Here is a 26,659-nt window from a genome sequence, read left to right as displayed (position 1 = left end):
TGTGTGTGTGTGTGTGTGTGTGTGTGTGTGTGTGTGTGTGTTTTCCACTGCTGGGGTGGGAGGTGGGCAGGGAACGGGTGCCCTGGTGGCCCGGACTGTCTGCACTTGCTCTGTTCTCTCCAGCTCAGCCCCCGGGGCAGGGTTCTCCTGTCAGGGACAGGACCTGGAACAGCAGACACTCCCATCTGAGCCCCAAACCAAACTGCCTCCAAAATGCTGAGGTTGGCTGGAATGGAGGGGGGCCAAATTTCTGTTTCCCGAATGGAAGGGACAGCGAGCGAGTGGGCTCAGGCACATTCATGCTCACACACACCAGGAGGGGAAGAACAATACAATCTGAAAACAGCATGCAAATCTGTTAAGCAAATTTCCATTGCCTGGATTAGTTAGATTATAGAACCACAGAGCATTACAAATATCAAATGCATCTGGCCTTTGCGGGGCTGCAGCTAAAGAACACAAGTGGGAACTTACTTGGAACCTGGAAACTGGAAGAAACATTAGCAAAGGAAACCACCTGGGAGGGAGCATGAACCCCACACTGTGTCCCAAGGCCAAGTGCCGCCTCTGGACCTCAGACCCGGGGACTCTACTGACCAAGGCTCCTATCCTGAGGTGATATTCCCAAGCTCCTCAAGTCCCAGCCCACATGGCAGTCTCCAGAAGGCAGGGGGATCAAGCAGGGGGGGCTGATGCCGAGGGCCTATTATGTGGTAGCAGGTGACGTATCCTATTTCCATTAATTCTCACACCACCTTTGGAGGGAGGTGTATTTATTGTCATTCTGCAGCCAGGGAAGTGAAATTCTGACGGATTATAGGATTATATAAGAGGCTCAAGGTTGCATGGACCGAGGGTCTGGAGTGGGGATCTGAACCTGACCTGCCCACGCTCCTTCCACTCCATCACGTGCTGGTGGCTCAAGAAAAATTTAAACAGCCCTAGGTGGCTGATGGAATGTGGATGGGGTGGGGCAACGCACTGTCCTCTCCTCGGCACCCAACCCCGGGCTCTTCTGGTCCCTTCTCCCAGGGGAGACAGGTGGGAAAGGAGGAGGCAGCGGGAGGGCAGGGGAGGGAGGTACTTACAGCTATGCCGTGGCCGAAGCCCGAGCCCGGCTGTGGGCTGGCCGCACTTATGTAATTCCCCACTCCGGAGTCCTGGCTGGCAGGGCCGTACAGGTCGGCGACAGGTCCTGGGCTGTTGGCCCCCGGGAAGCCTCCGGGCCGCGCGGGGTTGGAGCCTGCCGGGGAAGCGGGCGCGCCAAAATTCGGTTGAGCACTGTAGCTATTCAGGACTGGTGTGCAGAGAATAGAGCTGGGTATGAGGCCAGAAGCCAGGCATGCACCGGTCATTACAAGCCAAACACTCGAGAAAAACAGCTGAGGCCCAACTTCTAACACTCAACCAAGGCCATGCGAAAACATTAGCAGGGACTCAAGAATACTCAGCCCAGGCTACTACTAAGAAGCTCGGAGCTCCAAAAATAGAGAGAATAAAAAAACAATCATTCAACACACTACGGCAACCAACCGGAGGTGCTTCACTGCCCACCAAATTATCACAATAGAAATAGAGATATATATGGAAGAGAGAGAGGAAAAGAGAGAGAGAGAGATTTGTTTTCACATCTGAATTGGTGCTCATGCAGTCTTGTCTAGATCTGGGCACGTTGAGACAGCATTCACATCCCATGCAAACTACAAAGGAACTAGTTTTAGACTACACATTGTGTTAATATTGATATTAAAACGTGACAGGAAACAAAGCAATTTGTGTCCAGGAAAAAAAAAATCTTTGGGGAAGGGATTTAAAAATTTGTTTTTTGTTTCACTTTTTTTCTTGTTTGTTTGTTTTTGGATCCATTAAATGACAAATTTGTTTTGAAAAAAGAAAAAGACAAAAAAAGATCTCCAGTCCTCCCCGCCCCCAAACCTCTTTCCGCCCCCACCCCCACTGGCTACCTCCTCCCCCCACCCCCGTTTATATCCCTGCATGAAAGTCATCACTACTGAACGTGGTCGGAGGATGGGATATGTCATGGAAAATTTGGGCGTCTTAACATAACCCGTAATGATGGTGGCAAGGGATCCCCTTCTGGGGTGGAGAGCAGGGGATGGAGGGAGGGGGTGGGGTGGGGATGGCAAATCTGGAGACTGGGGCCGAAGCTGGGTGAATGCCAATGGTTCTACAGGACACCCACACACTCACCTCCTGCAGTAGAAGGAAAGGGGGGGGTTTAAACTTTTTTTTCCTTTTGTTTAAAAAAAAAAAAAAAGACAAAGAAGTATGAATGCAGAGCATACTGACCGAACCAATTTACAGCTAAAGCATATCTGACTGAAATGGCTGCTCTCTCTTAACCTCATATAAACTCCAGACTGAGACAAAGAGCTAGGAATGCACCTGTGCTCTAGAGAGGAGACCACAGCCACAGATCCTGAGTGGTGGTGAGGAGGGGCAGCGGGAGGAGACACCGCCTGGGCCTCCATCTGTAGCCACCCTGCTCCCCGCCCAATCCCATCATTCCTTCTTCAGTGAGGGCCACAGTGGCACCTGGGTTAAATTTTGTCTCATCTTTCATTTCCCCTTAGCAGCAGTTTTCTTTACAAAATGGGGGGAATATTCTTTTTTTAATTGCAAAAGTAAGTTCTCATTGATTTTGAAAGCTGAAGGTGAGTCTGGGACCAGCCACTTTGAGGGCTATGGCTAACCCATGTGGAAGAACCAGACAAGCCGGACACCGCCTATTTCCACGACTTTGGCTCCAAGGCGCCGCTTTTCACTGCAATCTTCTCCCTCTGCTTCTGTGGCATTTCCCTCTCTGTCCGGTGACCAGCTGCCTCTAACACCTGCAGCCCCACTCTTGGCCGTGACCTTGCCCCAGGGACCTGTGCCTGCGGTCCCCTCACATCTGGTGGGGCTTGAAGAGCTCAACGTGGATTGATTTTTTACCCGCCTGTGCTGGGGATGGGAAGAGGTTGACCACGCAACCCCAGCCAGGCTGGCAGCAGACTGAGATGGGGCACAGAGATACAAAGATCAAACCAAGCAGCATCTGGCTCGTGACTGAGCACAGAAAAAGGGAAACTGATACCTCCAGGTGCCCTTGGGGCAGGAGGCTCTAGAGTGAGAAAGTGAGGCCCCTGGGAAGCAGGAGCTGAGAAATGAGTCAACTAGCAGATGGAAAAAACAGGTTAAAGAGAAAAAAAAATCACAGAGGCTTAGAGCAAGTGAATGGCTGATTTGCGAATGCACTGGCAGACAAAGAGGGCAGGAATTCTGAATACAGAAGATTAAACTTGCAGATAACATTTGGCCTTTCTCACTCATGGAGGCAAATATCAAGCTGAGATATTCAAAGGCGGTATTATCTCGGTCTAACACTTTTTTTTTTCTTTGCTCTGGGCTAGGGAAAATGGAGCAAGCTGAGCTCAGACAGTGAACTCTGGGTTTAGCCTGGCAGCTGACCCCTGCTATGCAAAGTAACCAGCCAGTTCTGTTTCAGGGTAAAGAGAGGCTAGGGGAGGAGACCCTGCAGTGGAAGATGGAAAGATTTTTTTTTTTTTGGCTTCTTGCTCCTCTGGCCAGATGAAGATGCAGGAAGAGTGTGGGCAGGCCCACCTATTGAGGGGCTTAGGAGAAGGGGGTTTGGGTCTTGGCTCCCTCCAGCTGGGAGAGCCACCCAGAGACTAATGGAGCCAGCAGAAGTAGCCTCAGAGACAGGATGGAGCATGCCCATAGAAGGCTGCCGTCCAGAAACAGCCCCCTCGGTGTGCTGGCGTCCTGTCCCAGCTACTTCCCCCAGGCCTGTGTGCCCCAGGGGCCAAAGGGATTCCACGGTTAGCAGGATAAGCAGCACCTCTTGGCCTACGTACGACGCCCCTCCCTGCTCAGTCACAACACTGAAGGCATCCGATCCGAACACAGCTCTGAAAACTCACGTCCCATTATCGTCATACACGTGCCCCTCACGGTGCCCCACGCCTGCTCAAAGTCACCTTGCGGCTCACCCCCAGCCCCGGGCCGGAGCGGGGTGTGGGTCTCCGCCAGGGGGCGCAGCTGGCAGGAGGTAAGCAGCCGGCCCTGGGCTGGGGGCACGGAGTCGGGCCACCGCGCTCGGCTGCCAGCAATTCCCTCCGTGTCTCTCAGTAGGCAGGAGACCCCGGCGCCAGAAAGCGGGTTAAAGTCCCCAGACAAGCCATCCAGACACCCATGCATCTCTGGGCAGGCTCGCGGCAAGCAAATGGCTCTGACCCCCAGGGAAGAGTAGGGAGTGCCATTCTGCATGCAGTCTGTCGGCAGCTGTTCCTTCTGTCTGGCGGGGGGAAGGCATCAGGGACCAAGGGGTTGCCTTCTGGGGAGTTCATACTGAACACCGGCTGGCTACAAAGGAAGGGGGGTCACTCGAGGACCCTCTCTCTCCCACTGAGCTGGGTGACCTGAGCGGAGGGAGGGGCAGGCTGAGGAGGCAGATGCTGAGCCCCGACCCCAGGGTGCATTCTGCAGCGGTCAGCCCTCAGGCAGTGCTCCGTGAAGTGTCTTGGTGGAGGTGCCTTTCCCCAGGCACCCAGCCTCATCTGGAGGGGCTAAACCACTCCCCCAGGCCAGGATTGGGGTGGGAAGAGGGGATGGAACCTCACTCTCAATGGGCAAAGGTACCTTGTCTACTGCTCTGCTCTAGGTGTGTGTGTGTGTGTGTGTGTGTGTGTGTGTGTGTGTGTAGGGAGGGGATCTCAGAATGTGTTGCTGAATAAACAGTGCTGAGATTTATAAATTGGGACATCATGACTCCTGTCTCAGGAGAGGACAATGTCTTGCAAACATCTTGGCATTTCTGCCGCAGAAGCCGTGAGCATTAAGTGGCCTGGGGCAAGCCCCTCACCAGGCAGTAGGGGGGCTCACTGGGCAGGGTGAAGGGCGAGGGGTTGGGATGAGGCTACTTGTCCACCAGTAGTTTAATTCTGGGCAAGTTCCTCTTCACCCCTTGCCCCTGGTCCCCAGCATCCTCTGGGCTTTCCGGGTCCAGGCAGCTGGTACGCTCAGGGAGGCAGCTGTGGTGCAGAGAGAGGGGCACTGGACTTGGAGTCAGAAGACCTGAGTGTGACCCTGGCCCTGACCTTTTGGCTGTGTGCTGCTGGTAAACCTTTCAGCCCGTAGGGGAGGGGTCCTCATCTGTACCATGTGAGTGTTGTCTGCCTTGGTCTACCTCTCAGTAGGCTACGTGAGAGTGGCAGAGAGAAAGCACAAACATGCCTATTTTTAAAATAGTTGTGGATGCAGAGCCCAGTAATACAGGTACCATAGGCAAATTTAGGAAAATCTGGTATAGGAAAATACAGTTCACAATCAGGAAGTGATTTACAAAAGGCTGCAAATCAGGATGTCTGGGTAGCTCAGCGGTTAAGCATCTGCCTTCAGCTCAGGGCCTGATCCCAGGTCCAGGGATTGAGTCCCATGTCGGGCTCCCTGTGAGGAGCCTGCTTCTCCCTCTGCTTATGTCTCTGCCTCTCTTTTTGTGTCCCTTATGAATAAATAGATAAAATCTTTTAAACCCCCCCTCAAACAAAAAAGGCTTCAATTCATCTGTCTAGGGGATTTAATCACATTGGACCCTATGAAGGACTCTGAGACACAGGGTGGGAGGCGGGAAGGGGCAGGAAAGCAAGGGCCTGGAATCTCACTGAGGCCAGCAAGAGGAAATGCATTTGACTTAAAGTTGGAGGCTTTCTGAGTTGGATAAAAGGAGGAACTTCCTATCAAGGGAATGAAGTACCTTCATGGCTGACCCAGGAAACCCCAGGGAATCTTATCCCAGAGATCCTCACAAAGGTGTGTCCTACAGGCTTACATCCTTACCTGTAGGGACTGGATCCAAAGCTCATGGGTACCTCAGGGTTTTAAAGCAAACCCAGGGAGATGCCTGCCTCCAAGCAGGCACACAGTCTGCCTGTGGCTCTGCCCAACTGTGGTCAGAAGTGGCTGGGCTGAGAGTGGGGGTGAGAGAGTCCTAGCACACTGAGACTCAGAACAACCCCAAAAGCGTGGAAGTCTCGGTGTCCATCTGATCCCTGAGTGATGTCACTGGACGTGATGCAGAAAGCTAGAGCCTGGGACTATGAGGGGGGCACCTCTAGGAGCGCCTGGCTTCAAGATCCAAAAATTGGATTATTGCTGATCCAGAGAAAGGAACTGTTTAAAAATCCTCCCTAGGTGAGCTCAGCCCACATATCTGGGACAGGTTGGGGCCCCGCCAAGTCCCAGTGTTAGACCGTGGTCCTGCTCTGGAGGGTCTCGCATTTCGTCAAAGGGCAGGGCCAGCCCTCAAGACAACTGCAATCGTCTATCTTGTGAATTATCGGCTGCTGCCAGGTTTCATCTCAGGTGGGAGGCCCTGGTGGCCCCCATCACATTTCTAGAGCATGTGCTTCTTAGGGAGAGGTACAGGCAATGGCAGGCCTGTCCTCGCCCAGTCCAGCTCTGAGGGTATAACATGCTGCCAAAACAGAACTCACGACACAGGGCATTTCAGGGCCAAAGAGAAGGGATGGGCTGCCTGGTGTCAGGGCTCCCCTTACCAACCCCCAGCTCCCGACAGAATGGAGGACTGGGAAAAGAAGCCTCTGTGATTTTCTTTCAACCATCACACTGGGTGTTAGGGTTTTTTGTTTGTTTGAAAGAATGTAAAGAAACTGAAAGAGGAATGAGTAGAGGGGCTGTGGTGATAGGCTGATGCCAGAGAAATAGAGGTCAAGGTCATTGCCCCTCCAACTCTCCCCTCTACCTTCATCTTGTCCATGTCATGCTTCTATCTGCCTTCATTAAAAACTCCACAGCACCAGTGCCTGGGTTGCTCAGTTGGTTAAGTGACGGACCCTTGATTTCAGCTCAGATCATGATCTTGGGATCATGAGGTCTGGCCTTGAGTTGGGCTCCCTGCTCAGGGGAGAGTCTGCTTCTCTCCTCTCTTTCGCTTTCCCTTTTCCTCTGCCCCTCTCCTGACTCTATGTGCTCTCCCTCTTAAATAAATCTTAAAAAAAAAAAAAAAGACCCCCTACAACACTGGAGACTTCCACAGGTCCCTCTCAACGGCCAGCCACTCCTTGCTCATGGGCTCTGAAGAATGGCAGCTGGGCAGCCAAGGCCTTCCTGGGAACAGAGTCAAGGACCCCACTCTGATCCTCCATGCCCTCTGAAAGTAGGACCCACTATAAATTAATGGAGATGGTCAAATGGGAAAGGTCAACATGGAAAGATAAGCCTGTTCCTGCTAATGGAAGGAGAAATACTCAGCTGTGAATTATTACAGCATGTCTCCAGCAGAGCAAGGGGGAATTACAATTATGCTCCAGCAGTCTCTGCCTGGCCACTATGTCCCAGGGATCCTGGCTCTAACTTTCCTTCTGGAGCTTAGCCTGAAGGTGGGAGAGACAGATAGGACCAGCAATTATATCCAACCTGGGAAAGCTCTGCTAAAATTCAGGCTATTTCAGAAGGGCAGGAGAAGAAACACTTTAACACGAGGGGAGGATTAAGAGGGTAATGTGATGGCATTTCCGTTTCCCTGTCTCCATATACAAACAAATATATTACAGAGGTATGAACTCAGCCTGACGTCAACAACTCCGGACATATCCAGGGATGCCTGGCCCATCTTAAATACCACATGGGACACGTGGACAGTGTCTGCTCATGCACTGGATGGCAGGAAAGTCAGTGTCACAAACACTGCAAATGTCAGTTATTGTGGTGCCCTGGTCTTTTTTTTTTTTTTTAAGATTTTATTTATTTATTTATTCATAGAGACACAGAGAGAGGGGGGCAGAGGAACAGGCAGAGGGAGAAGCAGGCTCCATGCAGGGAGCCCAATGTGGGACTCTATCCAGGGTCCCCAGGATCACACCCCAGGCTGCATGCGGCGCTAAACTGCTACGCCACCAGGGCTGCCCTGGTGCCTTGGTCTTTTAAGACTGCAGTTTCTGCTTGTTCTCTCAAAACCTACCTGCTTTAGGCTGCTGGGGCTGGGGCTGATGTCTGCTGGTTAATGCTGGCTAGCTCAAGTAGGGAATGCAAGGACGGCAGAACAGAGGACTTGGGACTAATTATTATGTAAAATGGTCTAAGCTTCTGGTCAAAGCAGAGGGAACTTTACTACTGGCTGGCTCTAAAGGCCTCACATCACATGTTAGTAGTGAACCTGGAGATCTGTACTATCACTCAGATCAATCAGTGTGAGCAGAAAGCCCCAGACACCCAGAATGAACCTGTCTGAGCAGAGCTTTGTGGCTAGGACTACATACTTTATGTTGACATACAATCTCAACAGACAATAGCTTGTTCTCTAACTTGATGCTCTTCTACTATGGGCCCTGATTTGGGTCTGTGGATGTGTCTCCTCCTCACAACGGACAAGGCTGGAATTGGTTGGGAAGGTAGGCAAGGAGAAAAGAGACATGTGGCTAACTACCATCTGCTTATGGTGTAAATTCTGAGGATGGAGTAGCCTTGAGCGGGTCCCGGTGGCCAAAGAACCCACATTTTGTCATGAAGGCAAAGAAGGAACTTCATGGAGTTAACATCAGGTTCCCGTTTCTCCCAGGCCCCAAGGGTCCCCAGGGATAGACCTGGTTGTTATGTGTCTAAGGAAGGAGGGGGAGAAAGGCCCCAGGGAAGGAAAGGCCATGAGGTGGGTCTCTGGTGCTCGCCTGGTGCTTGCTCTGCCAATGTGAACTGTCTGCTGGGCCACAAAGGCTTCGCCAGATGAAAGGATCTCAGCAGGTTGCCCTGGCTCAGGCCTCTGGTCTCAAATGCAAGGTGGTCATGATCCCTCTCGGAAGTGAATGGATGACTCAATGGTGCCTCGGCCCCGAGCCTCTATGGCACCTTGGGAAACAGGGGAGATCAACGTGAAAGATGGCTGTTTATGGTTTGGCTGCAGCAGGTGGTTTTAAAACTCACATCCTGCTGCCTCTTCTGTAAGTTCACTGGTTCCAGACTCCAGGCCCACACGGGTTAGAACCTGCAAGGAGCAGTAGATAAGGAGACTCCCAGAGCCCACCAGCACCCACGCAACAGTGCACTGAGCCTGGGGATACAGGCTGCGGCCTCCACTGCCACCGGACCAGGCAGCTCGAAAGGCCCTGGCGTCCAGTTCCTGACCACCCTGCCTTAGGACCGAAAGGAAATAGGACAGGGAGTGAGGTGCCAGGGTGACTCCCTCTCCCTGTCTGTCTCTCTCTCCAGAACACTTTGGTTGCTCTGAGGGTCTCCTACTTTAATCCTGAGAATGTCCCCTGCTTTTGTTTGGATCTGGTGACTGTCTATGTCCCGAGGCACAGCCAGCTCTATCTGGTCAACAAAGACACCAGCCTGGCTTCTCCCCACACAAACTCAGCCACCCTCGGTGCTGCTGGGCTGTGCGTACTCTCTTGTGAATTCCCAGCTGCCCTCTGCCAGAGGCATCGGATCCTAGCTTCTATCTTGTGAGTGATTCCACTCTGCAGGCTCAGCGCATGTTTCCTGTGCCATGTACTATGACAAGAAAGCACCATGGAGTCCAAGGCTGGACCTACGTATACTCGTAGTACTCTCAGTCACGATGAAAAGCTTTGTCAGAATTTGGTAACACTGGGACGCCCGGGTGGCTCAGCAGTTGAGCGCCTGCCTTTGGCCCAGGATGTGATCCCAGAGTCCCGGGATCGAGTCCCACATCAGGCTCCCTGCATGGAACTGGCTTCTCCCTCTGCCTATGTCTCTGCCTCTCTCTCTGTCTTTCATGAATAAATAAATAAATAAATAAATAAATAAATAAATAAATAAATAAATAAATAAATAAATAAATAAGAATTTGCTAACACCCTGTCCCAGTTAGGGAAGGTGGAGCTACTACGAGCAAAGTCAGGTCCAGAGGCAAGAGGCACACAGTTCCAGAAGCTGTGGCTTCTATGGGTGCCACGCTGGAAAGGGAATTGCTATGTACTGAGCACCTACTGTGTGCCAGGTACACTGGTGGGTGTTTAACCCCATCTTTTTTCATGCTCCTGACAACCTGTAGGATGGGTCCAATTGCCCTGGGTGACAGGCGAGGGAACTGAGGACTACAGTGGTGCGGGAACCTGTCTCGGAAGTGTCTCTGACCAGACTGAGCCCAACTTGAACTTGGATGTCAGGGCAACTCCCAGCTCCTAGTCAAACAGAATCCTGCTGCTCGGCTGTCTTTCCCTGCCTCCTAGTCTGACAAGACATCTTGTGTTTATTTGGATCTTTGCCTCAGACATGTTGCAAGGACAGACATCAAACCTTCCCCGTTGGACTGCTGGCTCCTGAGGGTGAGGGCTCTGTCGCCCTGTCCAGACTGGGGGCTCCGTGGGGTTGGGTCATACCTGCCCTATGAGATAGGGGACCACGTCTCTCCCGAAGGACTAGACCACCCTCCTCTGGGCCACATCCCAGAATAAGGCTGGGCACAAGGCAGGTGGGCAGGATTGCTATGCTCAGGGTGGGGAGGAGGGGACACTGCCAGACAGAAAGGGAGCCCTCCCACACCTGAGCCCTTATAGGGACGCGTCTGGAACGTGTGACCAGAGGCCTGGTTTCAGTCCCAAAGACCACTGCATTCTGCTGGGGTCAGTCCGGTTGGGACCATCAGTACTTACTGCCTGGTCACTCGGAATGGAAACTCACTGCCCCAGGCTCTACTACCTGGGGGTAGGGTGGGGAGGATGCCCAAGGGGCAGCCCCTTGAGGACCTCTACAAAAGGCTTTCCACTCAAGCAGCCTGTCTTTAATGATTATAAAGGCACAGGAGTTTAATCCATTTTTGATGTAAGCACTAATAGCTCTGTGTCCTTGAAGTTCAAAGCGGGTGCATACATGTCACTAATTAGCCAAGCACGGAGCCATTCAGCTCCCTCTCATGTTTCTAATTAGGTCTTTAATAACAAACAAACTCCGACCTTACCAAAAGGCCCCCATTCATCAGACAGTCAAGGAGGGCGGCTGCTTCCATGTTTATGGCTGCTTAAGGCCGTTGGTTCTATATGTACATGCTCTTAATCTCAGCTAGGACAGCCCTGTCCTCGAATCCCATCTGTGAGGACAAAGACCCCTTCAGGCTGCCCTAGAGGGATGGCCCTCCTGGGCAGGCAGGACAGCCCTGGGCTCCCAGGCTGCAGGCTGAGGATCCAGACCAGCTCTCCTGGTCATGAGATGAGGTGGGGGCAACCTACCTGGCTTGGTTCTATTTATTCACTTGAGATATGGATGCTGGTGACAAAGTCACAGAGATGGTGTGAATCTGACAAGAAGCAGGTGGTACTTGAGTCCAAGTTTTAACTACTACTGAGGCCTGGGGCTGACCCTGGTCGATTCTGATTTGATGGGTCTGCAGGGTGGCCTGGATACCAGGAATTTCAAAAACTCTCCAGATGATTCTAACAAGTAGCAAGGTTCAAGAACCACCGTGTTGGCCCTGGTCTCAAATTTGCTTATTGATAGTAACTGTTAACAAGTCTACCTTTATTAACAAATACCATCCAGAGGGCCAAACCTTAAACATTTAATCAACCATACCCAAGGATGGAAATCTGACTACAGGCTCTTTCTGTGATACTCACAATTCTGGAATACTTCTGTCCCTCTCACTCCCTCTATGTATGAAAACAATGTAGGACTGATTGTTTTCAAATGCATTCTCATCACTTAGAAGCCCCTGGCCTTCTCTCCGGTCATTCTTCTTAATTTTAAAAGCACTATCACTACCATGCCCCCCCCCCCCCCCCAAGAGATTGAGAGCTGTGGACACAGCAGCTATCTAGAGCTACAGAGTTGAAAGGTCTGCAAGCACCCTCTAGTCTGAAGCCCTTTGCCCAAAAATCACCCAGCCTGTTGGATGGCAGAGCTAGACCAGAACCAAGCCTTCTGATTCCCTACTCTTTCATGTTCTTATCCTCTTAAAAAAAAAAAAAAAGTGTTTATTGTTCTTATCTGATTATTCCACAAGGCAACCTGGTCCCCTAGGATGGTGAAGGGATATAAGGGCTGAGCTGTTTCTATCCCAAGGCCAGAGCAATACAGCTGTGGGGCCAGTCCCCGAACCCAGTGTAGCCCTCCAGCAAGTCATATCCAAGCCTGACTGGCTTTTCTTGGAACCAGGTGGTCAGGGAGACATTGAAATCTCAGGGGCTGCCTCTGTGGAAGGTCTGATGTGCCTGGAGTGGAACAGTCTAGACCCAGAAAAGTCAAATAAGGTGGCCAAGGATACACAGCAAAACTGGATCATCCAACAGCAGTCTAGGTTTTCTGGTCTTTTCTGGAGGCTGGGTTAACACTGCCTGCCCCACCCGACTCCCGGGCAGCCTGGGTCCCCTGTGTGTCTGTAAGGCTCAGTCTCTCTTCACTCTGGAGGCCGGGAAAGTCAACCTTCTGCAGGTTACAGTCAGAAATAACTTCCAGAAAGAGAGCCTTCGCCTCCCACAGTGCTCTACCACAGGCGCACAGGTCTGCACGGATTGCTCACCACAGACCTGGACAGACCGTTTTATTAATATTAATAAGTAACCAGGAACAAAGGGCCTCTTTATTTTTAGCTTTCTCTAATTGCGTAGTAATTACTCATCTACAAAACAAATGAGCCCCTGCTCACTGTTGCCATAGTAGCGGGTGCCCAACCTCCCTGCAAGCTGATTGGCCGAGGATCCCGGGCTCCCGCCTTCGGCCCCGCCCCTTCACGGCCATTGGCCCAAAGCAAAGCCCCAGCAACGGGGCGGCCAATCCCCTCGCAGCCCCACGGCTGGGCTGGGCTTCCCAGCGACCTTCCAGATTCAGTCCTCACTGCTCACCGAAGGGACGTTGACTCATCCCTAAGGAGAGCGGGAGAAGGTCTGTCTTGCCCCAAGAGGCCCTCCCTGGCTCCATCGCCTCGCTTCTTCTGGGCAGTGGCTAACTTCCTTCAGTCGTGTTTCAGCTAAAGGCTCCTTTCACATAATAATAACTACCTTCAGGCTGGCTCCCCCTTACCCGACCACGCCTGCTCTGGGCCTCCTTTGTCTGCCTGTGGTCGGAAAAGGATTCAGGGGCTGGAAGCCAGATCAGAAATGTCAGCCGAAGCCAGACAGAACCATGACCTCAAGTCTGCGACGCAGAAGCAGGTGCAAAATGTGCATATATAATGCTTCCTGAGGCCTCTTGTAGATGGTTTTAGGTTCTCTCTTCCCCCAAGGATACAAGGGCAGAATTAAGTTGATGGGCAGCGGTGGTTTGCCCCTGAGTCGGTGTTAAGAATGCCGACCTCTGCTCAGGAATCGGAGGGGCTGGTATGATGGAGCATCCGCTGACATGGCTGGGAGCACAGATGTGACAAGACAGACCCAAGTTCCAATTTTGTCTCTACTACCTCTGACAAGCTACTCAAGCCACGGTTTCAAGATTTAAAAAATGGGAACAAGATAGTGCCCTCTTTATAGGATTATGAGAATTAGATGGGGGTAAGGCAGGACTTGGCTCACTCATAATGGAGTTTTATGAATATGACTATTATCATCATGTATTAAAATTGGGTGGGAGGTGTCTCTAGCATCCTATCCAACCACTTGCAAGATATCCTTCCCTTACGGGAACTCATAGGTAGGTGTGAATGTTGAGGTGCTGGCTGGAACCTTTCTATCCATGCCACACAGTAGATTTCATCGCGTCTCTCTCATCCTGACAGGTCTAATTCCAACAGCCAATCACAGCTGTTCAAAAGCATTATTTGCCTACCTCCTGTTCTGCAGGATTCCAAGCTGGCAAGGGGAGACCTTTTTTATTAATATTAATAAGCATCCAGGAACAAAGGGCCCCTTTACTTTCTGCTTTCTCCAATTGCATAATAATTAGTCATCTACACTAAGAATGAGGTCGACTTCACCTCCTGGAGTACTGATGGTTTATATTGTTGGAGAAGGCAGGCACCACTCTGAAATACATGCAAAACATGTTCCATAGAGTCAGAACGCCGCCTCTCATCCAGAAGACCTCACCAATAGGGAAGGACACCAAGGACACAGTGTTGTGTTGAGGAGGGGCACCCAGGTAGGGTTAATCAGGTGTGGCTTCCTAGCACACCTGGAGCCAATTTTAATGGAGGGAATCAACAGCCTCAAGTAGGGAATGAGTAATAACTTGTTGGCAGAAGCAAAGGAGAGTCACAGAAAAAGGTGGAGGATTGCAAGGGAAGGCCCTCCTTTGGCAGCCTTGCTCCCCTTTCTTTGTTCTAGGGACTAGAATCCTCCACCCCAGGGATTAGGGAAGGGTCAAGCTGTGTTCTGTGGGGCCGCTGCCAACTTGAACTTCCTGAGCTGGTTCCGTCCTTACCAAGCTCCACTGCCATAGAGCATATGAACCTCTCTCTCCCACCAGTATGACCGTAGTGATCTGGTTTTCAAGGTCTCTCAGAATCTAGTCTGTCTTGACCTCATCAAGCCTATACCCCCACTGCCCATTAGACAGCCTCCCACTGTCCCCTCAGCACTGGCTGTCATCCCACTGCCAACCTTTTATCCAAATTCTCTCACCTGAAGTGTTCTCTCATCTCCTGCTTGAAATCCTGTGGGGCCCACGTGAGTCTTGCTTCCTGTCTGAGCTTCCCTGCCTGCTGAGTGCTCTCTGACCAGGCAGGAACGTAGTTTTACTGAAGACCAGCTCTTTTATCCAGTGCATGCTGCGTCCTCCCCAAAAGACTGGGAACTTGTTGAAGGTAAAGGACCATGCCCTGAAATTCTGCATCCCACCCCAGACTCCAGCATGATGCTGAGCCCAGAGTTAATCAGCTAATGGATAAAAGCCAAAGGCCTAAAGCATCCCTTACTGGGTAGTGACAGATGAATATTTATGGAGTGTTTACATGATGTCACCTGTCCTCCTGCACTCTCCTCTCTAGTCTACCCTGCTGTCCAACATACAAATCTGATGTCACTTCCTGGGGTCAGGCTTCTCTGAAGTTCCCAGTTGTCTGCGTGAATCCAGGCTCTTTCACAGGGCACCAAAAGCCCTCTGCTCTGGCTCTGCCAGTCCTCCAGCTTTATCTGTGGCTGCCCCCCCATGGCCCCTCCCACCCCCACTGCACTTTATTCTCTAGCCAGAGTAAGCCATTTGTAGGGCTTCAGATTCACTCTACTGTTTTGGGTTCTGGTGGTTTTGCACATGCTGTTCCCTCTGGCTCTTAGGGAACTCCTACTTGTCCTTTAAAAGTAGAAACACTCACTACTCCCCTGTGAAACCTTCCCAGACAAAGCCAATCACTTCCTCCTCTGCGCCCTTTCTGTTACTGGCAGATTTATGGCATCATACTGTAAGTACCCATCAGCCTCCATGCTAGGCTGGGAGACACTTGAGGGCAGGGATTCATGCTTTCCCACCCAGCAGCATTTATCCTTCCATCTCTTTATCTGCACCCAGACTGTCCTTTGGAAATCCATTCTTCTCCTTTTATTCAGCTCAGAGGGGGTTGGATCCCACCCTTAGTGACTGGTTCTCACAAACCAGGCCTTAGCCCAGCAGCACAAAGCTCTGGACTTCTACTAGAATTCAGGACCATCTGACCCTTTCTTCTTCAAGACAGGCTGGTGGGAAGCAGGAAACCACTGCAACCATTTTGCCACTGTAGGAAAGCCAACATAAAGATAGCATGGAAGCAAAAAGAAGGACAAAGCTAAGGGAACTGCAAAAAAAAGAGACCTGAGCAGTCTAGACATGAAGCCTACTCTTCTACGGAGCTTCCAGGATGCTGGCCAATAAATCCCATATAAATTTAACCATGCCAAGTTGGGTTTTTTGATATAGCCCAAACCCAAAGCACCACACGTAATAATAACTACTGTTGTTGTACACTTAATAAATATCTGGTGAAGTAAATTCTGTGGCAGATGAGCCCTGAGCCCAGTTCTGCAATCTACACTTGACAGAAGAGCCTGTGAGGTATAGGGACCTGAGTTCTCTGCCAATCCAGCACCGAGGCTACTGGATTCTCTCAGCATACCCCACCGCATGCGGGGCATCTGGCTGGCAGGTAAATTCTTCATGAACACACACAGTTTCTCTGCAGGGTTACTGAAGCAGGTGAGAAGACCTGGGTTCAAGGTCGGGGTTCTTTACCCCTTGACCATAGCTTTGCACCCCAGGTAACCAGTTGTATGACTTTGGGTAAGTCATGCAACCATTCTGCAGATCAGCTTTCTCTTAAAAATAAACATGCAAAACTGGAACAAAACCTTCTGCTTTCTTGTCCGTCTCACGGGCTAGCTATGGTCACAGACACGGCAATCTAACCCCCGCAGAAATGCAAGGAGCCACGATACACCCAGGCCTGTGCTCCTTTGATGACTCTCACCAACATGTGGGTTCACCAGCTTCTGGGGCTCCCCACATCCTGCAGTGGCCCCACCCAGCCCAGGGTGCAAGGAGGGAGTCCCTCTGCCCATCTCTATTGTGCTCTACATGCAGCTTCTAAGGGCACCACCACACTTTCTACCCTTGTTCCAGATAGCAGGGCCTGGGCTCCTGAGCCAGCATGAGAGAGAGGGCCAACCAGTTACTTGGGGGCAGGGGGGCCGCGGGGAGAGGGTGTTAAACAGGGATGTGTCACCCTCTGAAAATAATTCCACTGATTTAAAAGACCCTTAATATCCTCCCCCCTCCCTACTCCATTCACTTTAGGATTAACTTATACTGAGGTCTAGGCTTCAAGGCTAGTCACTAATTGCACTAGAGTTGATTTATCAACTGCACGGTGTTTCTATTACAAAATTATTGATCACAGCTGATGTATTTTATCCTCAACAGGGTTGGTCCAAAAGCCCTTGGAAAGTGAATGAAGCAGAGGTCAGCAGCGTGCAGCTTCACCTTATTATAAATTCACTGGGATTACTGAAATCCAGTGTGGGATTCTTGATGGTGAAAGACCTGGCTCTCCCAGAAATGAAGATTTTAATGACAAACTGAGAAATGAGGTGCCCATCCCCAGGACACAAGGCAGTGGACTGAGAGGTAAGTCTGGCTGGTTGCAGCAGCTGGTCATAACGGGTCACTGATCTGTGCTCCCTCTGGGCTGCTGCACTGGCTCCGTGCCACGGCCACAGATGTGGCACTTTCCCAGCGAGAGGGTGTACCCATGACCCTACCCTACCCCCATATGGGCTGTCTTGGCATCATAGCACCCAAAGGATGCCTGCAAGGGAGGCTGGGTGGGAAAGAAGAGATGATTGCCCTGCAGCAACCCCCTTCCTGGACGTCGGATCCTGCTGACAGAGGTGCAGAAAAGCCATCTTCAGAAATGAAGGCAGCACATTGATCCATTTTCCTTTTTAAAATGAAGCTGACAGTGTGAGAAACAATGCATCACGGGAAATAGGGATTTAGCAGGAATCTGGATTCTCAGACCACTGAAGGCAAGAAATGTTGTCTGCCTTTATATTCCTTGGAGCCTGGCACAAAGCAACCTTCAATGCAGGCTTGTTGAAAGCAACACCTGGGAACCCTAAAACTTATGCCACAAAGGATGAAAATAATTCCCAGATCCCTCCAGCAGCTAGGAGTGTATGGGGAACGCTACTGTTCACACCCCCGGCCCCTAACACATAGAAGGTGAAGGGTGTCAGGGGCACATGGACAATCCCCGGGATGGGCACGCCTGCTTCATGAGCACTCACATCTCCTCTCCTTTATGGTTCAATCAAGGTCAACCTATTTGTTCTACCTCCTGACTTGAATTACTTTTGTTCATTTTACCCATTGGAACCAAAACTATTAGGGATATCCAGTCACAGGGTAGCCAAGCCATTTCCCTAGCAGAGCCAGGCCTGGGATTTAGGCCAATAAGGGGGATTTTCGCTGGCTCTGCCTGCTGTCCACCCTCCTTCCTGCTCAGTGGCCTGCATCAGTCTGCAACTCTAGCACCCCGCCAAAGCCTGCCGCTTCCGGCCATTTCCCTCTGCCTCCCGCCAACCCCCCTGCGGGATGGCTCTTCCGACATTTCCCTTCCTGGGCCTCGGGGCCCTCCTCCTGTCTGGTGGCTGACTGGCCTGCTCACTTGCAATCCCTGTTCATGCTCACGGTGCCATGCACCACTCCCCAAGGAGCTACCATTCCCTTCTGTCATCTCACACTCTTCTGGGAACGTCGTGGACTCTGTGACCTCCCGGGCTTCAGTCTCCCATAATTAATAACTTATCCCCCGAAGGTTTGGATCCCACGGTGCCCTCCTGCAGTGTTAGGTCAGAGCCATCAGCCAGCCTGACTTAAAGAGCAGGTCCCAAGTGGCAACTACTTCGCATCCCATCAACTTGTAAAGGCTAGTTACAAAAGCTCTCTGAGACCCCTGGCACTCCCTTATGGCTTGTCACCACAAATGTAGGGGAGATAGTGTATCCAGAGACACTGACTGCCCATGCCCCTGAGCTGACGGCAGAAGCTGTGGGACTGGGAAATCTTCCTGGGAAGATGGAGGGAAAGCGTGGCCTCTCTGAACATCATAGGTTCCCCTTCCCTCTTATCCCCTCCCCTCGGAGCTGTGCCAATAATCTCCGCACTAGCAATGTCACCACTCTGACACCCCTTGCCCCCATCCCACCCCCACCTGTTCCTTGGAGAGCACACGTAAAGGCTTCTCCTTGATCTTCACCAACCGGAAGAACAGATGCCAACCTTTGCTAGGACCCAATGCATTCCCTGTGTGCGGGCTGAGGATCTGAAGATCTGAATCCTTTTCCCCACCATGTCTCATTTTCTCTCCACCCTGGGGACTAGATCATGTAGACAGGACTGCTACATGGACCTGTTCCCTTGACAGGCTGGATGTGAGCTGGCCAAGTACCCAAGGCGTAGAGGGCTTGGAGGAGCCTGGCCGGTGGGCCTTAACAAAGAAGCAAAGACTGTGCTCTGTTCAAGAACCACAAGACAAGAACAAAGGGAGAGCTTTTGGACTCCTTCTGATCCTGTTTCTGTTCTCTCTTGCTACAGTTGGACACTATCAGCAGAGATCTCAGTTCGGAAGGCTAGAGCTGAGGGTGGTGACCCAGTGCTGGACTGGGGGAGCAGGGAGTGTGAGGGGAGGTGGTGGTGGCTGATGGCGAGAACATGGATCCAAGCCCCTTGGCAACATTGAAAATATGGAGCCCCCTCTCTTCCTGGTCCCCCACGCTATCCTTCAGACAGCTGTGCTGTCCCGGGCTATTGGAGGCCCTGTAATATCAACTCAACAATGCATGTTCTAGAGCTACGGCTACCAGGACATCTACTACAGTGCATGCATTTAGTTCAGTCCCACAGAGACATACACTCTAAGAACAGGCAGGGGAGGTGTGAAATGTTTTACTGGACAACAGGTGTTTTGGAGTTGTAACTAATAAAAAAAAAAATCGAAAACGAAAGTGTACAAAAAAAGACATTTCTCGAGAGTTGGATATGAGTTTGTTTCTTGAACTGTTTCATCTGAACAAGCAAAAACATGCAAACCAGCTGGTACTAACAGGAAGCTGGACACCGAGAGAGGATTAATAGGTGTGGACAAACCTTCCCGCTGAGCGTGCTCAGAAGAGTGTTTGAGAGGAGGTGTGCAGATCCTAGTGTAAGAGAGGCGGGAAAGTATGCCTCAGAGACACTCTCTCACCGCAGCCCCAACCAAGCAAGAGAAAAGACAACAGAAACATGACTCTCGCACTCACCACCACCGTCAGGAGCTCATGTTACTAGACTGGAATAAAGCTGGCAAGTATAAAGTACAGTAAGGGGTCCTGGCTGGGGCCGGAGATGGGCCAGGGGGTGGGCGGGGGGCTCAGAAGCTCTTCGATTGATACACAGACCCACCCCGTGTTGCCACCCAGAAATAAAATAGCCTGCAAATCCGAACCACTTTTCCCTCACCTGAGTGTGTGTGGTGGGGGGAGTGGCTGACCAAACTGGATTTAGGTTTGGGTGGGACATGATGAGGCCATCAGAACTGAATGAATACGATCAAAATAAACAAACAAACTCTCGACTGAGCACAAGAAAAGATGACATTTCAGACTACTGGGTGAAGGTAAAAGAAAAGTGACCACTGATAGTGAAGTTATCTAGGAGTCGGCAGGGGCCTCCCCTGGCGGGGGTCACCTGAGCCCTGCTCACCTCAAGTCCTGCGTGAATTAGGAAAAGGCGGGCAGGCTGCCCCGAGGAGGTGGCTGAGGTGGGTGCAGAGCTCAAGGCCCCCCTGGACCTCCTACCCTGACACCATAGCCCTGACAGATTACCAGTTGCCAACCTGAGCAAAATCCAAGCTGCTTCCCCCCTTCCCCTCCACAGCCCTCAGCAGGTGCTTCCACCTTAGGAAGCTCCCCCAGTACGTCATAATATGGAAGGAAAAAACCCCCAAAGCTGTGGAACTGGACAAAAACGAAAGGCAAAATAGGGCCTTCCATAGGATGCCTGATTTCTAGGCCAAGCCTGACAGCCAGCCCCTGGGGAGTGGAGGCCACGTTTCCTACTGTTTTGAGTCCCCTGCCAGGTTCGGCAGAGTACCAAGCTCAAGGTCACTACTCCCACAGACTCCTTCCTATTAGACAAGGTGCGTGGACTTGTGATGCCCTCCAATAGCTGAGGCTCTTGCCTGGGGGCTAAAGGAGCATCCTTGTCCCCTGGGAAGGAGCTGGCATGGGGAGGGCAGGGTTGCAGGAGCAGGGGAAGGCTAAACCAGTGATCACCTGCTGGCCTAGGCTAATGCACAAACCCAAATGAGTCTGTGCAGCTCCTCTCACATATTTGCCAAAATGCCACCAAGGGGCTACTACAACAGGTAAATAATTGGCCATCTGGCCAGGCTTGGAGTCCAGGTTATTTTCTAGAGGGAGGGAGGGGGACAGTCCTTACAGGCCAAAATGCACTAAAATAAAGGCAGAGATCTTCATTCCCCAAGCTTGTAACCCTGCTCCAGGTCCAAAGGGGGGCATGGGGGTGAGAGGCTGAGCTACTCTGGCTACACGGAGGCAGGTGTCTTCCGGCCCAGATGGTGTTCTGAATTTGGCAGGCACAAGCTAGTCGTTGCCCTGGGGCTCACCCCCAGTCCCTGACCCCCAGGCAGCACTGGGGGGTACCCTGCAGCTTCCCAGCAGAGCCTGCACCCCTGGGGCCAGGCACCTCGGAGTTGAGGATTTACTCCTTACACTAACCTAGGCTGGTGTGGGGCAGGTGGTCTGGGAGCACACTCCTGAATAGAATTCACTAACAGTGCAGCGATGAGCATGGCTGACCTCGAATGGCCCCTGGGAGACTTGGCTCCCGATGGAAATGGCTACAAATAAAACACCACTGATCCTGGAAAAAAAAGTGTGGTTGGAGATGGCTCTGGAGTTTGGGGTTAGGAGTTAGGGGGGGGGGTGGGTGGGACTCCTGCCTGGTTCTGGGGGTCCGTGAGAAGGTAGGGGTGGCGGGGGGGGGGGTGCACAGACCATGGGGAGACCGCTCTCAGACTCTCAAAGAACCCCATGCTGCCCTTTAAACTTGCCATGAAGTCAAGGAGAACGGGGGTGGGGAGAGAGGCAGGGTTAATTTCGGGTTAAAGTTTAGTTTCATAATCCAAGTTATAATAAGAAAGAAACTGAACGGAGAAAACAACCAACAACACTCAAAAATCTCGAGTTTTCTTTTTGTCGTCCCCCCCCACCAGGCACAGGTAGGACAGAGGCTCGTTTTGTAACGATACCAAAAAGCACTCAAGTTAAAAAACCAAACAGAGCAGGGAAACAACCAGGCAGCAGCGTGCCCCGCCCCCAGGGCAGGGGCACCAGGTGGGGGAGGGCAGGTGGGGGCAGCGGGAGGCTGAGCTCGGTGCCCAGCTCTTTGGCTACCTGGCCCTCGGCAGCCCCCAGAGAATTCCTGGCCCCTCCAAACAAATCCCCAGTGGGTGATTCCAGGGAGTGGATCCTTTGTAGCTCGAGGCAGTGCCAGTTTGCATGGAACGGAGTTTTACTGATGATTCTAAAGGGCCTCACTGTGCCAGTCTCTTATCACTGAGGGTTTGGGTTTTTGGCATTTGCCCTCTGGGCTTTTAATGCCCCATTTCCTGGTACCCCCCAGCACCTCCCTCCCCCTGCCCTCCTTAGAGCCCTGTCAAACTGCTTCCCTGGGTGCTCCACTGCCCTGTCTGCGGGGGGGGGGGGGGGGGGGGGGAGTGGGGGGGGGAAGCTGCAAGCCATGACTAGTCTAGGAGGAGCCAGGACCTCTTGGCAGCTGGGGCATGGAGGCCAGGAGGCCTCACTGGGAGCCCAGCACACAGCAGAAGCCCCACTTGCTCAGGAAGGCGGGGAACATCTGGGGGAGAGGGGCATAAGGTTGTTCTGGGGCCTGGTATCCTGGACATACCCCAGCTCCAACCTGGCCCCATAGTGCTGCTGGGAAAATGAGCCCAGCCCCACAGTGCTCACCTGAGGGGCTCCAGACCTCCTAAAAGGTTGGGTTTGGAGACCAAAGGACCAGGGCAATTTTGTGGGAGGGAAAACTCCGGTTCCCTTGGCAGGGTTAGGGTTAGGGTTAGGTCCAGGAGCTCTCTGGTCTCTGCTCTGAGGAGTCTGGGATGTGACAGGGGCTTCAGGAAATCACTCCATTTCCCTGAGCTTGGGACTGGCCCTATTATCTGGCCTTGGCCTTCAGAGACTGGGGTTTGGCCACCTGCCAGGTGCGGTGGGGGTGGGGGGGTGGGAGGCAGCAGCGGGCCAGGGGCTCTGAGCCTCCCTCTTACAACCTGGTGCTTCACTCTTGGGAACGAAGCCTTGTGAAGCAGTGAAAGCCGAAGGGGAAATGACCACAGGTGTCCTGCAGCCAGCTGTCTGGTGAAGGGGTCATCCAAAGACAAAAACAAGTTCACTGGTCTTTTTTTCAAGGAGAGAATAGTAGTCTACCTTTGGTTTGCAGTCCTGTGACTGACCCCTGCTGGGAGCTGCCCCGGGTGGCAGGGCCTCGCCTGCGCCCCCCTGTTCCCACCCTCTGGGCTGTGACAATAGTGGACAGACGCAGCCACACAGATCCAACAGGGCCTTTACCTTCCCCTGCACACTGGGGCATGCCTGGGAGCGCCTGTCCCGTACACCTCCCTACCTGATCCTCTTGCCGCTGCCACCGCCGCTGCCGCCACTGGTCCGTAAGCCGCTGCTGGGAAGCCTGGCGGGGAGAGAGGAGCTGGAGTGAGGGTCAGACCCTGGAAGGGCCCCCCCCCCTTGCACAGCCTGGGCTCACAGGCCGTGCTCGACCCCCTTCAGAGGATGGGGATGACAAGGGATCTCCTCGGGGCAGCTTTTGGGAGGGACACAGAACAGTGGCTCTCAGGCTTCTGGAAGGCACACAGAAATAATGTAAGAGGATTAGGAGGCTCTTCTCTTGGGAGCAGGGCAGGGTCCCCGTTGTCCCTGTAATGACTGGCGGCGGGGGGGGGGGCAGACCCCCAGAGTGTGTTCTAGGGCAGGGCCAGCATGGCCCAGGGGTCCCTGGAGCAGGTGGCCCTGAGCCTCTGGGTAGCACAGGCACATGCACCAGGAGGTGGCTGACCTCCAGCTGCTCTCCTGAGGCTCTGCTGGTCTGCTTGGCTTAGCTGTGGACTCTAGCAGGGTCCCAGTCCCAGGCCGGAGGGCAAGGTGTGCTGGGAGGCCTGGCTGACTGCCTGCGTACACCTGTGGGAGGCAGCTGTGGGGAGGGAGTGGGCGGCCGCAGGGACCCATGTGGGGTGAGCCCTGTGGCTCTGTCTCTCAGTTTCAACCTCCTGGGGCACATTATGGGGATTTCGATCTGGCTTTCCCGTCTGAGCTCCACATCCTGATCAGGTCGCAGGTCGGCAGTGAAGGGTCTCCTAAGGATCCCCATCAAGTGTTTGCCTATTTACCCCCCAGGCAGCAAGGCTGTCCCAGAAATGGGACTGAAGGCCAGAAGGGACAAAGTGACCAGTGTGGCTGCAGAACACCCAGGGGAAGGGAGAGGTGGGCAGGTCCCCTCCCGTGGGCTTCTCTGGGCCACTGGCATGATGCGCACACAGCCACGCACGGGGATGCACACAGATACACGCACGCGCACGTAGAACGCACACCGTCTGCCATCCAGGCAGACTTTTCGAGGCCTGATTTCAACTGTTGGGGGTCTGATTTCAAGACCCATTTCCAAAGACTGTGGTTTTCAATGATGCGTCAGAAGCCAGCAGCAAACAACAAATAGCTGGCCCGCTGCTCAGCTTTAGCCATGGGTCCTTCCAAATACAGAACCGCTACAGGACAGAGTGGGCAGCGCGTGCACCGTGGAGAGCAGGGAGCAGGAGGGAGAGGAGAGAAACAGAGCCACCCCCAAACACAGCCAACTAGAAGCCCACTAAACTCTAAGACTATTGTCCTAGCTACATGGATCTACTGGGGAGGAAAAGAAGTTCAAAAGACAACAAGCTACTCTAAAAAGGTCAAGCTAAGCTACTTAAAATGTCAATGAAAAAAAAAAAGACATACTTGCATTTAAATATGGTAATAGGGCTGTTGAAAGGGGAAAAAGAAAGATCCAGGTGAAATGAGGGTACAAGGTCACCCCTGGCTGCTGGAATGGGTCTCAGGGCTCCCATGAAGGCCACACACACCTGCCTGGAGGCTGCTCCCACCCTCACCCCCCTACGGACCCCTGCTGCTGGAAACCAATGGAGGCACTCCCCCCACCAAGTCCTTTCCCACCAAGTCCTTTCCCCATCTCTTCCAAGCAGGATCTAGAGTTCTGGAGATGTGGGTGGTGGCAGAAAAGTGCTGAAGGAAAATAAGGAAGAAGTCCAGTTATTTCTCCTTATCCCAACCTCTAGCACACAGCCCCCCCCCCGCCCCCCCACCCCGCTGCCCTGCTGCAGGAGCACTCAAGCAGGGCTCAGGCGACCCCGAAGGAGAAGGTCAAGTTATTCTTTTTGCACTCCTCATCGGTACTTGAAACAGAAGGTTGCCCTGGAAGCATGAAAAAGTGTGGTGGGGGGGAGGGGGAGAAAAGCTGGGTGGGAGGGGGGGCGAGTTTAGTCAATAAAAGGACATTTAACAAAAGGCCTATTTTCTGGAGTACAGTGCATTTTTGACAAAAAAAAAAAAAAAGGTCTGAGAGAAAGAGGAAGAAAAAAAACTTATCCAAGAAAGGAAATCCATTATCCTTAATCTCAGATAAAGGTTTCTGCTGGAGACTGAGCATCAGACACCGCTAAGGGCTGGAATTTCATCTCAACCATCAAGCAGCGCTAAGCAGACTGACAGGCGTGAGAAGAGGGCCGAGGAGAGCTCAGTCTCCCCCCAATACTGGAGAGAGGCACCCATAGCCCTCATAGTGACTGCATTTGAGATGCCAGGGCCACAGCCCCAGGACCCAGCCCAGCTCTGCAGGACTCTGTCCCGGACTACTTCCGCAGCTCCCTGCCAACCCCCTCCTGTCCTGCTAGGCCATTCAGCTGCACTGATCACCCCAAATATATTCTTCAGATGACCTGGTGGATAAACCTGATGCCATTACCAGGGGGCCCCACGGGCTGTCCTAGGTGGCTGGGCTTGTGGGGCATGGGCAAACACAGATCCAGGAAAGGTACGTGCATATGTGTGTGCGTGCGCGCGCGTGTGTGTGTGTGTGTGTGTGTGTGTGTGTTGGGGTGAGGTTGCCCCAGCCAGGACTGTCAGAGGCCAAAGACACATCATGACCCTGACCTAAAGCTATCCTGATGGAGAAGAGCCTGTCTCTAGAACGGCAGGAGGCACCCAAGGACCAGGAGGCCCCAGTACAGGGACCCTGGTGGAAAGGAGCCCTCCTGGGCTAGACCTGAAAAAGCTGAGGGTGCAGAGAGGAGAAACCTTCCAGCCTTGCCTTGTGGTCCTGTTTTCAGCATTTCTCCCCAGGCTGAGGAGCCAGGGGTCACCTATGATGGCCTAGCTGTCTGGGAAACATCTCATTTTATTTTTGAAGGGAAAGGGGGTCTGGGCTGCCAAAGAGCGAGATGCCCCAGCTGGGGGTACTCAGGGGAAGACCTTGGGGAATTAGGCAGAAGGTCTGACAGGGCTCAGGCTCCTCGCTGGGGGCAGAGCCTCTGGTTCATGGCTGCCCCAGCACCCCACTCACTGCCCAGAATAGATGAGCATCTCCTCTCTGCTACCAGGAATGTGTGGATTTAAGGCCCTCCTGAATACAGCCTGCCTGGCCAATGCATGAACCAGGCTTCTTGTGAGACAGGTGAACATAAATCTTGGGTTCAAATCCTGGCTCAGCCATTTACTAGCTGTGTGACTTTGGGCAAGTTGCTTAACCTTTCTGTGCCTTGATGTCTCCATCTGTAAAGGAGATGATGATATTAGTGCAGGATTAATATACACAAAATGCTCAGACGAATACTGGCCAGGGAGTAAGCTTACATGAATATTAGGTGTCATTTTGATGAAGCCTATCCAGCCATCAGCCCTCCTTTAAGACAGGACTCCCCCGCGTGGAGGGCGGCTCCACTTTCCCCACAATGGCCCACATGGTCAGAAAGTCAGAAGCAGGCTGGGATTCTTTACCCATAACGGTGGCCTGTAATCCTTCATGTTGTCCTGGCTTCATAACGTCATTTTAGTGGAGCTGAATTTCCCTGGCTCAAGATTAGAGGATGCATACCGTTTAGCTCGGACAACAATGT

The 26,659-nt window shown here is 52.5% G+C and overlaps 1 protein-coding gene across 22 annotated transcripts in view; it reads right to left on the bottom strand.

Annotated features, from left to right (window-relative positions):
* MSI2 (musashi RNA binding protein 2) overlaps positions 1-26,659 on the bottom strand; it is a 392,043-nt gene that overhangs the window by 8,490 nt on the left and 356,894 nt on the right. For 5 of the 22 annotated variants that reach the window (XM_025996001.2, XM_025996002.2, XM_072747549.1 and 2 more), the window contains 2 exons: positions 23,101-23,163; positions 1,089-1,243 (listed from right to left, as the gene is read on the bottom strand). In XM_025996001.2, coding sequence (XP_025851786.1) covers positions 1,089-1,243; positions 23,101-23,163 — 218 coding nt within the window. Of the gene's footprint in view, positions 1-1,088; positions 1,298-19,545; positions 19,596-23,100; positions 23,182-24,485; positions 24,510-26,659 lie in introns of all 22 variants that reach the window. The other 17 variants (XR_003234574.2, XM_025996000.2, XM_025995990.2 and 14 more) reach the window with 10 other exon arrangements.

Source organism: Vulpes vulpes, chromosome 2 (genome assembly GCF_048418805.1).
Source record: "Vulpes vulpes isolate BD-2025 chromosome 2, VulVul3, whole genome shotgun sequence".
NCBI lineage: Eukaryota > Metazoa > Chordata > Mammalia > Carnivora > Canidae > Vulpes > Vulpes vulpes.
Note: the sequence above shows the minus strand (reverse complement) of the source record. Positions and strands in the feature narration are given on the sequence as shown.